The 12,226-nt window shown below is 41.5% G+C and overlaps 1 protein-coding gene across 7 annotated transcripts in view; it reads right to left on the reverse strand.

The window, feature by feature from the left end:
* The window catches only part of pyd (zonula occludens-like protein polychaetoid), a 69,468-nt gene that overhangs the window by 41,623 nt on the left and 15,619 nt on the right, over window positions 1-12,226 (reverse strand). The window contains exon 1 of one of the 7 annotated variants that reach the window (XM_022064627.2): window positions 8,366-8,794. The exons of the other annotated variants lie outside the window; for them this stretch is intronic. Within the exon in view, the coding sequence (XP_021920319.1) occupies window positions 8,366-8,410 (45 nt within the window). The 5' untranslated portion in view covers window positions 8,411-8,794. Of the gene's footprint in view, window positions 1-8,365; window positions 8,795-12,226 lie in introns of those variants that run through there. 7 annotated transcript variants of the gene reach the window in all.

The raw sequence follows: 12,226 nt of genomic DNA on the forward strand, positions 1-12,226 counted from the left end.
GCTGTTTCTGTGAACGGCTTCGAATCATCAAGACAAAACATGTCACACGGCGCATTTCGCCATGTCAATTGACTTCTTAAACGGTGTGTTTCCGGTCTAATTGTTTCAGTAATGGGTCCTTCCTACCTCACAAAAAAGCGACAGTGGAGAGCAGAAGAACACTAAACACAAAGCAAGGAAGAAGATAAAACAGTTGAATGAATTAGGCGTCAACGTAAGGATAATATTAAAATTAATCTTTGGGAATGGGGTTGGAGGCTATCGATTGGATTAATCTGGCTCGGGATAGGAACTCATTCCGGGATCGTGTGAACACGGTAATAAGGTGGTGATTTCTTGTCTACCGAAACGCACTCTCAGATTCTCAAGGACTCGCAGTGACAATGAATGGAAAAAAAATATGATAAATAAGAAACAGCACAGAAAGAGAAGGTATAGGAGGGCACGAAGAAGGAACAGAGAGAAAAGGATAAAAGATTATGCGATTTGAAACTATCATGGCGTTGAAGGTGTCGACATTGGTCTTCTGGGTTGTAACATCCTGTGAACTTGCAAGTGGACATCAAAGTTTCGGAGCAACATACTGCCTCCATCTTCAGGTCTGAAGCCTACGAATCCACAGTTCGTTACGACCTCGAAGACCAACTTCGACAGAGGATAAGATGATGCTGGCTGTGTTGGCGGGTCCAATTGACAGGCATTCAGAACTCCCAGGACAGACGGGAGCGGTTCGTTCATTACCCTCTGCCAAGGTGTGGATAGTCGCACGGAACAATTGAACAAGTCACGTGACAATCTTCGCTTCACCGCCGGATGCATGGCAACTGAATTGCTTTCGTAATGTCTTCACGCACTATCCACCTTGGCTCCTACCATCATCCACATAAGACCTCCACGTCTACGCTCACACTGAACATTACAAGAAACTTAATACAGGCCAGTCACATGTGCGCAATCGTGGATTACTGTACGTTGTGGTTTCCATGGTAACGTTTTATTGGAGGATCATAATGCGGGTACATAGTTCTTTGCTTTAAGTACATTACTGCATATGGAATTATCTCACTGCGAATTCCATAGCAGTGCCTCACACTGCATACAGCAAAGACACAACGTACACAGATTAGGGATGTACAAACTACGGTCCCTGAATTCAGCCCGGCCCGCGATTTTGTTCAGATATTATTAAAAAACATTCCGTTTACCGTTTCCTCTCTGATACACAGCCTTAAAAAAACGCGTTACTTTCTAAGGAAAATGGAGATATTTATGAAAACGTTCGCCGACAAATATTTACTACTTTTAATACATTATCTTAATAACTGAATGTGGGAAATTCGAAATGGGGTTCACTCCAGAATAGGTTCAAGTCATGGCAGTACCAATCAGAGTTCAGAACGTAAAGTTCGTTTCAAATTATTAAACAATGCAGTATGTACGTGTTATATCCTGATTTTTTAAAAATAAATTATGAATAATTAGCACGAATCATTTGCAATTTTTTAAAAGTTGGTGAAAGCCCCATCCGGCCCCAGTAGTAACGATAACTGTCTACCCCTGATCTAGAGCCCTTACAATAACGCCACGACTACAAACAGGCAGACAGACTGCGAGAGCGCGGAGAATGGAATGCAGTACCTGGTCCATACTGTCCTTGAGGACGTAACACGTTTGGAATTCAACTGTCACATCCTCTGCGCACCTTCGCAGGCATGAGTCATTTGTTCATAATTGTTGCGACAAAAATTCAACATCGCCGTGAATCAGGAAAGACACAACAACAATAATTCCCCTTCCACGGATTATTTTATTTATTTATTTATTTTTTATTTATTGTTCTGTCTGACGACAGGTCCATATGAACAGGATCCTTCCATCCTTTTCTCGGACTGGGACCTGTTCATATACGTTCTTGGCAGATGATCCAGAAGTGGTTTGCCATTGCCTTCTTCTGTGTGTGAATGGAGTAATTGTTGTGATGCCACGGAGGAAAACTCCGTGTTGCCTAGACCACGGCCTTGCCCAACGCAAGTTATAAATTCGGGCACCGCCGGGAATCGAACCCGAGACCCCAGGATTACAAGACAGCTGAATTATTAACAGCTGTAAAACAAAATGTATCGCACAAGATAACCGAGCATTTTCCAGGGGTTACAAAAATAATCTGTACTGGCACGCCTAGTACATAAACCAACTGTTTTATTATAACTCTGTCAATGGCGACTTGTGCTGATGTAAACACATTACGTAACGCCTTACTAGTAGGCACGACGGCCTTCCTATACACCGTCACGACCTCAGAGGCTTTACTATACGGCCTGTCATCCGTTCTCATGTTTACAAATTATTAACAGCTTCTATAGCCTTAAAACTACTGGTGGCATATCATAATCAATCTCTCTGGAGTCAGGAAAACAACCACAACCCTGACACATTGTAAATCACAACGCAGACATAAATAAAAAAAATTTCTGAGATTCCGATCGACTTGCAACTGCGGTGCGGTCTTACAAACTTTTCTGAAGGCGAAGCAACCCCCATCCATGCGGCCCGGTCTCTTTTAAGAAGCTAAAAGAACGGTAAACTTTTCAACAGATTCCCCTCATTTTACGGGACTCGAAGACCCATCAGAATTCAAGAGACCCTTATCCTGACCGAATCATACCCTAGAACCTTATTTCCCTAATATCAACTTTAATATTATCTTCTTATATACATCCCTTTCTGATAATGGTATTCGTGTCTTTGTGGCACAGGGATACAAATGTTTTGCGACAGTTAGTAGGGCCTATAAAATATACGTTAAACAGCTCCTCTTCTAGCCAATAGCAGTAGAGAACAGATATATTTGAATCGTGTATGTCTGACTACAGAAATATCATAAACCAATATTTTTCCTGCCCAACTCTTATCACAAGGCTGGCGGTCGGCATCGAGAGAGGACAAGAAATCGATTTTCTAGTAAAAAGGTTTCACCAATCGCCCTCTCCAGTACACGTCAGTGATTTCTGTCCCAGAAGTAATGGCACTGATGCTTCAAACTTGGCTACTCTACCTCCGTCTAGGCCAGAGATAAATGAATACGTGGAGCTTCGCCACCTTATTTTTTTTTTTACGTCTCTAAAGTTCCACACCAAGCACAAGAATAAGTTTTTTTTATTCAAGTGACTTGGAAGTTTTGTAACACAGGGAGCTTTCGCAGTGCTATCAGCAAGCTGTAACAAGTGTTTGACGTTGCCAAGCAACAAACAGACGACGGTCATGCATTATTTAACACAGAACCGCACGTGTTTTAAAGGGACAGAGCAGAAATGATATTGAGATGACACAAAGTCGTCTGACAACCCTGCTGGTCCAGAGGTTATTCAACAACGCCATGTAGTCAGTCTACTCTTTATCGAAAACAATACAGAAACCTGATCTACCTAAAAATACGTACTGTTCTTCTCAACAAACTCCACGGAGTACACTCCTCCTTGACAAGCTACTCGTCGCTCACGTAGTCGAGACGATTTTCCGCGACTCTTTTGATGCGAGCAGCGAGAATCAGCTTCGATGCTATCTGACGCCATCAATGGATCAGATAACAAAAGTTTTATCTTCCAGCTGATGAAGTAGGGAATTTTGTTCCGGTACAAAGTGCAGCATCTCCACTCCGCGATAAATCTCAAGGTCTGATAAACGACAAACCGTTGTCATGGTAAAGATATCGAAGGATTTAGGGCCTTACATAATAATATTTATGACTTTGTGTTTACTACTTTAGATTTTCCCGTCATTATTAACGGGTAAGTTATTAGCATTCAATTAAAATCTGAAAGCAGGCAAAATCCCGGAAATTCCTCACACAATTCGGGTCAGAATATTAATACATCTTGCCGCCTATTGGAAAACCTAAGGAAGGGATAATTTTAACAGCTGTTCGTAAAAGCCTAAGAGATTACAACTATACTTCATGAACAACGATTAAAGTCTGAGAGTGACTTCAACAGTAATCAACTTGTTCAGGATTTTTATTATTATTTAGTGTTCTGTCTGAGGACAGGTCCATATGAACAGGATCCTTCCATCCTTTTCTCGGACTGGGACCTGTTCATATACGTTCTTGGCAGATGATCCAGAAGTGGTTTGCCATTGTCTTCTTCTGTGTGTGAATGGAGTAATTGTTGGGATGCCACGGAGGAAAACTCCGTGTTGCCTAGACCACGGCCTTGCCCAACACAAGTTATAAATTTGAGCACCACCGGGAATCGAACCCGGGACCCCAAGACAAACATAAAATTTCACTCATTTTAAAAATGTGTATCGCACTCTGAAACAAGGGTTTCTATTCCTCATCGCGTTCTTCGTGAATGTAATAGGGACGAATTCTTGTTTCAGAACACTTAGGCTTGGCTTCAAATTCCTATAAACAAACGTTTCGTCACGCAGCTTCGACCACTGCGAGGACTTTCACCAAATTCCAAAGGCTCTTGCTAGAGAAACAGAGGCACGTGGTCCATTGAAACAATCAACGCTCGAGTCTGCGTTCACATAAAGAAGGCAATCACACGAGAGCAGAAAGTAACACACGCTAAGCGCGTGAACAGACCTAATAGTGCAAAAAAATGCGTATTGTTGCATTAATCGCCACGACATGGCGAAATGAACGTAAACCGTCAAGCATTGTTAACCGTTTAAAGCCGTTCTCGGAATAAACCGCGATTATTTCCTTAAACGGCGTTAACCAGTTGATCTGCGTAATGGTGAAGTGTGGTGTTTTCTTCGCGGTACGGACTGAATCATTAAATATAATTCAGACGAACTAAGATTCTCGGAATAAACCACGATTATTTCATTAAACAGCGTTAGCCAGTTGATCTTTTTAATGGTGAAGTGTGGTGTTTTCTTTTCGGTACGGACTGGATTCTTAAAATATCGTTCAGATGAATCGAGGTCCTGTGTAACATTTTAACATTTCGTGGCATTATGTTTTCCCCACTGTAAAAACCTATGAGTCTTGCCCAACCCCCCAAACTGTAAGACCACCCCTAGTCGGCTGTTCGTCATTAAAATCTCCAGTGATATCTGTGGGCACGAAATGTCGATTGTGGCCATCTGGCTTTGAATATGAAGATGGAAGTTATTCATTCTGCGAAACGCTTATAACGCCTACACAGCGCGTAAACACTGAAGATGGAGGTGACACGTTCTTCTTTCAAGACACACTCTGACAGACAGGCGGGTCAAATGGAAACGATTTTAACATCTGACATTTATTTCATGACTTTTTGCGTGCAACGACGTATCCTTTTTGCGACTGATAGGGCAACCGACACCCGGCTCATGGATACCGACGCTGGCAGTTTGCGAGCATCTCTTGTTTCCAGAGTTCCTCGATTTCACGGTCTGGAGCAGTGGTATTCAACATTTTTTGTTCGCGTAACCCCAGATATAATTTCTCTTCAACTTTGTACCCCCAAAGTTGTTGGTGTATAATTCAAGTTATACATATTATATAATCTACATCTAAAATAAATTAATTTACTGATAATTCAGTGTTTTTCATAAAATATATTTTTTTTAAATTTCACGTAACCCCTAACATGTCTTCGCGTACCCCCGGGGGTACGCGTACCCCAGGTTGAAAACCACTGGTCTAGAGAACGCAGCAGCAGATGAGAAAACAAAACAAAATGCCCCGAGGCAGGGGCGAAGCACGACTTCCGGTGGTCTGCTCCCCTTTGTCATGCCTCCTGAAGGGTCTCGCCAAGGCCAAATCCTTCTTCTGCCACCTGTAGTAGAATCAAGGTTGTGTGTGTCGCCTCAGCTGACACAGAGTTGCGTCACAAACTTTCACTGGACGCTTTAAAAAAAAAAGGGCACGTTCCTCTGGGTTTTGTCTCTGTAAATTAATTTTAATGAAACCAACAGCAGTGACAGTGACGTCACTTAAGAGTTCATAGTTATTCAACTGTTCTAGAAACTCCATGTTGCTAAGGCAACCGAGGAAGGTTCATTAATCGAGGACACGAGAATGCACCATTTTACTCGAGGTCAATTCAGGGATGAGATCAACTTCATGAGCTTCGAATCTCGACTGGCATCAATTACCTCATGTTTTTCAACGGAGGGACTGAGGAAAAACATGTAAAACTCAGTCACGAATGTCGAGCTAAGGGTTGATATTTGAACCTGGGGCCTCCCAAATACGAAGCGAAAATACCAAACCACTGGGGGTAAAAACACGTTTAATGGATCATGAAAGCTTTCTTGTACGTTCGTCCCATTTTTACCACTGAAGAAAATTATGTCTGCACAACTGTTTCCCACCTACCGGACACCGGAGGATCTTCCTCCGGAATAAAACTGCCGGAACGTGAAAACAAGAGTGATAATTTAGGTTCTCGCAGCGACAGGTACGAAGATGGGCATCTTCTGAAACGTTATGCCGAGTAATCTCGTAGGTTACCGACGTTTCAGAGGTCGCCGTGATTATGGAGGCTGTAAGCACCTCTAAAATGTCGATCAACTTCTACGAGATTACATCGGTAGCCATATAAAATGTTAAATATTTAGTGGTATTTATGTGTACCATGTGTTATGGTAATCAATATTTATGTATTTGTCAACAAAGTTTATTTATGCGTGATTTACAGAATAAAAAGTTATTATTTCCTTAAACAGCGTCAACGAGTTGATCTTTGTAATGGTGAAGTGCGGTGTTTTCTTCGCGGTACGGACTGGATTCTTTAAATAATATTTCGTCGAGCTTCGTGCTTCAAAGGGTTCGAACGAAGGCCGATATATATCGGCATCTGAAGTTCAGATCGCTCACAAAAGAAACCAAAACATGTACTCAGGAATGTCGACGTGATTTTTCTAGTCACGGACGGCTACACTAGACGATACTCGATTCGTGTTGAATTACTCTACGCACTTGCGAACATTCTATACCGTCCCTTTAAATTAAAATAAATACCGAGCCCTTCAAAACCTACGATTCGGCGTTTTTAATCATCCAGGTGTCTCTCTGACTTGTCATATTTCCCCCAACATTTGATACAACTTTATTAAATAAACCAGGGTGCTCCAAAGTTTTGAAAACCAATTATCAGTTTTCGTTTATCTTTAAAAGTATTTATTCAAAATGAAAAAAATTACGGCTTAAAACACAAAATTTTTATTTAAATATTCAGATATTGCTAAAGAGTTGCATATTATTTTAGATTTGAAACGGCTCGTACCTGTAAAATTTGCATTCGACGGCGGGATTTTGAAGTCAACATATCTGTGGCACGTACATGTAAAGCAGAATACGAGGTAAGGATCATGATAGTGTTCTGAGTTGATACACCGTATAGTCTGGTAGAGGTTTACCAGCGTTTCAGAGGTCCCTGCTGCCTTCATCATGACCCTGACGATGGAGGCAGCAAAGACCTCCGAAACGACGGTAAATTTCTATCAGTTTACACGGCGCTACAGCCCAGAACACAGTCATTTTCTCTGGGCAGAAAAGTTCACAGACACTGTTCTCAGCACCCTTGACTAACTTCCTACTTTCAATACTAATTTTAATCGGAAATGAGATAAATGGCTCGTGTAACATCATACGGACGGGCAGGCACGACCTTTTAACAAAAGCGTTTAATTTTAAAATAAAATGCAGGAAACACGTCATGGCCTGTCAGCGCAAACGTCTGTCACAGGGCGACAATTACCTGTTTTTCCGCTCGGCTTGTGACACTAATTTCTAGCTACTATACCAGTTAAAAAATGAATAAAAAAAACTCACAAATCCAACTGATTCATTCGTCATTCAAATTTCTCAAAACACTTTACGTTAAGTGTTTAATCTTGATAAAAAATTTCATGTCGAAGCTCGATCTAAATAATATTAAAGAATTCAGCCCGTACCGCGAAGAAAACACTTCTCTTCACCATTAAAAAGATCAACTGGTTAACCCTTTGAAGCCTAAGCTCGTCTAAATAATATTTAAGAATTCAAAGTCCGTACCGCGAAGAAAACACAACTCTTCACCATTACAAAGATCAACTGGTTAACGCTGTTTAAGGGGCATGATCGCTGTTTACACCGAGAATCATTATAAAAGCATGAATACATAATGCAGAGTTAACTATTGTGAAAGCAGGTGGTACACATAATTACCACAGCAATTTAATGGGTTAATGGATTTATTGATACAAAAAAAAACTTCAGAGGCTTTGCAAATTCGAACTATTTCAAATGATGAGTCTGCAGGGTCGAGATTAAGTACCTTTCGACCAAGTTCTTTCTTAAATCTTTCGGTTTAAGCCACAGCGAACTTAGTTCAACCAAAACAGTGGCAGAGTACTTCAAGGGTCGTGGCTGATCGTCACTCACCTGTTCGGTTGGGACGGTTTCCATCACACGAGATTCACTCTCCATTTCTCCAAGTGTTCACACGACTTTAAAACTTCGAAATTGTCACCATTATCACCAACGCGTTTGCTTGCAAATCAACAACAATGCCTGAACGCGCCACAAAACCTTTCCCAACCCTTACGACAACCATGGTTACACAGCAAAACCTCAATCACACACCGCCTCATAGCAACACAACACTTTCTCAAGATGGCGACAAATCATTTCCCACTTGTTGCCGACTAGTTTTGAAGTTTCCCCACTTGGTGGTGCAGCTGTCGACTGATTCAGCCCCACCGAATCCTTTAACACAAACACTCTTTTCACTTATTATGTAATATGAAACAAATGGATTGTATGCAATTCTGAAAGCTGCTTCGAAACACACCATCAGCCCTCGAGGACTGTAAACAGACTAGAAGACGCGAGCGAGGAGCTTACCACAGGCACCTGCAGCGACCAGCAAGGCTACTAACATTCTTGTGGGGAGGGGAGACAAGATGGCGTCCTACTAACCTTACTATGTGAAGAAAGCTGATGACTTCTTACACACGACGTTGCCAAGTCCTGCATTTAACCAGTCAGCAAGAAGACAGCGCCCGGAAAACGTGGAAAGGAGTGGAGGTAAGCTTCCTCAAACCCTGAGGTTATATGGTCTGAACTGGTCTTGAACCCACGAAGAAAAACACTAGGATTTCTAGACCATTTTGAATATGGTGTTGAAGACGTAAACGTCACTGAAGAAATTAAAGACTAAACTGGCTATTTAAACCCCCCTCCCCCCCCCAAAAAAAAAAGGAATGGAGGAAATTACGTAACGAAGAGTTTCATGATCTGTGTTGATGGTTCAATTTTTGGACATCAAATCGAGAAAGCTCGGAAAAATATAAATGCATACAAAATTTTGGTACAAACGCATCGTTTAAATAGACCAAGAAGTGTACGAAAGGATGATATTAAAATGAATCTTAGAGAAACAGGAATGGTGTTAAAGGAATAAAGGATGTTTACGATAGGTACAAATGAGGGACTTAATCAATGGTGTTAATGAATTTCAGGTTCCACCACAACAGAAGATTTTAAGAAATTTCTTGTACCATAAAGTGGTAGCCTCTAGAGAAGAATCACAGAAGTTTCTTACCAGAGTGTTGGTTGATAGGTTCATGCATCAACTGAATAGTGCAGGGTCTTTATGAACACTTGATAATAATTCAGACGTGCCAAAAAATCTCTGTTTTAGGGATCAGTATATTCAACAAGGGCACATCAACTTCTGGTCTGTGCTGATAATTTTTATTTACCGAGAGAAAAATGTAAATAACAGAAAGACAATCACACCGTTACATACCATAAGACAAGGGATTTAAAAATTAGGGACACTTTAAACAAAGGAATAATATAAACAAATATTAAGAAGTCTCTTGCTAGTTCATAAAATCAACTTTCCCGGGGCAAACAATTTATTTCTTAAGCTCTAATCATTGTCGTTGTCATCATCACGTATCAGACATCTGGGAGAGCTGGTACCAAGGCAAACATACTTCGCATTAAGTTATTCAAGTGTTTCATAACTGCTCCACCCATAACAATTCTACTGACTCATACAAAGGCGGCTCTTCGAATGGTGATGTACCATGTCACTGGAATATTGCACCCTCCCCCCCCCCCCCCAAAAAAAAAAAAACAATACACACGGAAAATGTTGATTTATTTCAGATATGGACATCGAGACAGATGGAAAAACAGTCGAATTTATGTCCTCGATATTAGGCGTTAATTTTACGCAAATTGTACAAAAAAAATACACATTTTGATCAGAAAAAGTTATCAACTTTTGAATTTTAATGCTTCTTACCAGATACAGACACCAGGGGGAGCAATGCAAAGTTGTAATTTTGGCAACAGAAAATCAGACCCTGGTAACATGAAACCCCACCGCAACGAGGGCCTACATGCGTTTCTGCACGAGAAACCCAGGGGGAATCCCCAACATGGGGATCCCCCAGCCATCCACGAATGTCAAATACTGAATCCTTAGGCTATTCGTACATTTTGCAAGTCATTGCTCCGTTTATAATTTATATTCTTCTTGTCCTTTCTCTTGTATTTCTTTCTTGTTCTCTCTCGGCTCGTGCAATGGACCTAGACAGTCTTACTCTCGCGTTATCTCGTTGTACTGCGTCTTCCAGGGTACCTTTGAAGCAATTTTCCCTAAGTCTGTTTTAGGTATCAATGAAGTCAAGCTGGCAACACTGCGCGCGGCCTTGCTTGCCACATTACAACGTTTTTGTGTTACGATCACTCAGGGGTTTCCTTTTTTTCTGGTAGAGTTAATTTTTCTTGTTTTTATCCCAAGTTTATTGGTACAATTAAATTATTTGCTTTAATCAGCACGTGTAATTGGTTTGTGCTGGTCGAATATAGTAAAAGTCGTTCCACATTTTCAAGGATTCCGTCTGCAAAGGCCCTCTCTACATTCATAAAACCCGTCGGAGAGACAGTCATTTGTTTGTATTGTAGTTCAGTGATCTCCTGTAGGGTTTAAGTGAAATGCAAAAAGGACAGATGCTTACAGCGTCAATTTGAGTTCTCTCCAGTAAGCCAAAGCTTACCGTCTTCAGTGGTGTTCTCTGGTAGTTTACGGTCGTCTCAGATATGCTTACGTTTACTCATAGCCCTGATGATGGAGGCTGCAAATACCTGTGAAACGTCATTAAATATCTACCAGACTACACGGTGATGGAACCCAGACTTATTGCCTGTCTATTCGTAATCCAATTATTTTCATTACCATGTTTTTCCCGGGGGGGGTAGATTAATACCGTGCGTGGTGTTTATGTTAACACATTCTTCCAGTTAGCCATTACCGAAAGAAAAAGTTATTTACCCCTGAAATATATTAACGAAGGTACACTAGCAAAGTCAGTCGAACAGACGCGAAAGGCAAACTCTCACTGAAGAGGCGATCGGATGTCGCAGCCCGGTGGGACCTTGGGGCAGGTGGTCTGTGCCCCCCGGGGGAGGGGGGGGGGCTTCACGCCGGAATGTCAAGGTTCCCTCCTCGACAATCTGCGGAAACCGGAGCAAACCACTCCACGCCCCACGGGCACTCCTCATCAGCGTCCACCATTTCCATGCAAACTACTGAAGTGTAAAGGTTAAAATCGTACTTTTGCGTTGTTTTACGTGAGAGTTGGTTTTTTTAAACGAAGCACCGAAGAAAATATTTTTACGTGTACAAGCTGAAGTAACAGAGGGATTAAGAAAATAATGCATCTAGTGCTCACATAATGTTTACGTCTGTTTTTACCAGTAGCTTCTGCGACAAAGACAAGGACACGTAGAACGCATGAGAGAAACATAGACAGTTGTAAAATTTTTGTTAGAAACCTTATAGGAAAGCGACATCATTGGAAGGTATAGGCGTGCATGGAAGAACAATATTAAAATGGAACTATAAAGAAATGGTGTGGGATTGATGGAACTGGCTCCGGATGGATGGGGTTTCGGTGACTGGCTGACGGTAATTAATCTTCAGGCTGAGCGACTATCAGCGTTGTTAGGAAGAGTGTTTCTAGTCTGTATCGGTTCAGAAAGGAAACGAGTCTTTGTGGGTGAACGAGTGAGAGCGAAGATAAACTTTCGAGTATGAAGGGTCCCAGGCAATGCTCGCTCGTCCTCCTGGTAAAAAGTTAAGTGTGTCAGAAAGAGGAAGACTTAGGAATAATAAGCAGAAAAGTAGGAGTAAAGGAAAATTGTGGGGAGAGGTGAGAAGTAAGAGAGGGAGGTGGGGAATACGGGTAAGACAACGAAAGACGGACCGATTAGAAAACGTTCTTG

This window comes from Zootermopsis nevadensis, unplaced genomic scaffold, assembly GCF_977971745.1.
Source record: "Zootermopsis nevadensis isolate Lab colony 2312 unplaced genomic scaffold, Znev_1.0 Znev_ptg000021l, whole genome shotgun sequence".
Lineage (NCBI taxonomy): Eukaryota > Metazoa > Arthropoda > Insecta > Blattodea > Termopsidae > Zootermopsis > Zootermopsis nevadensis.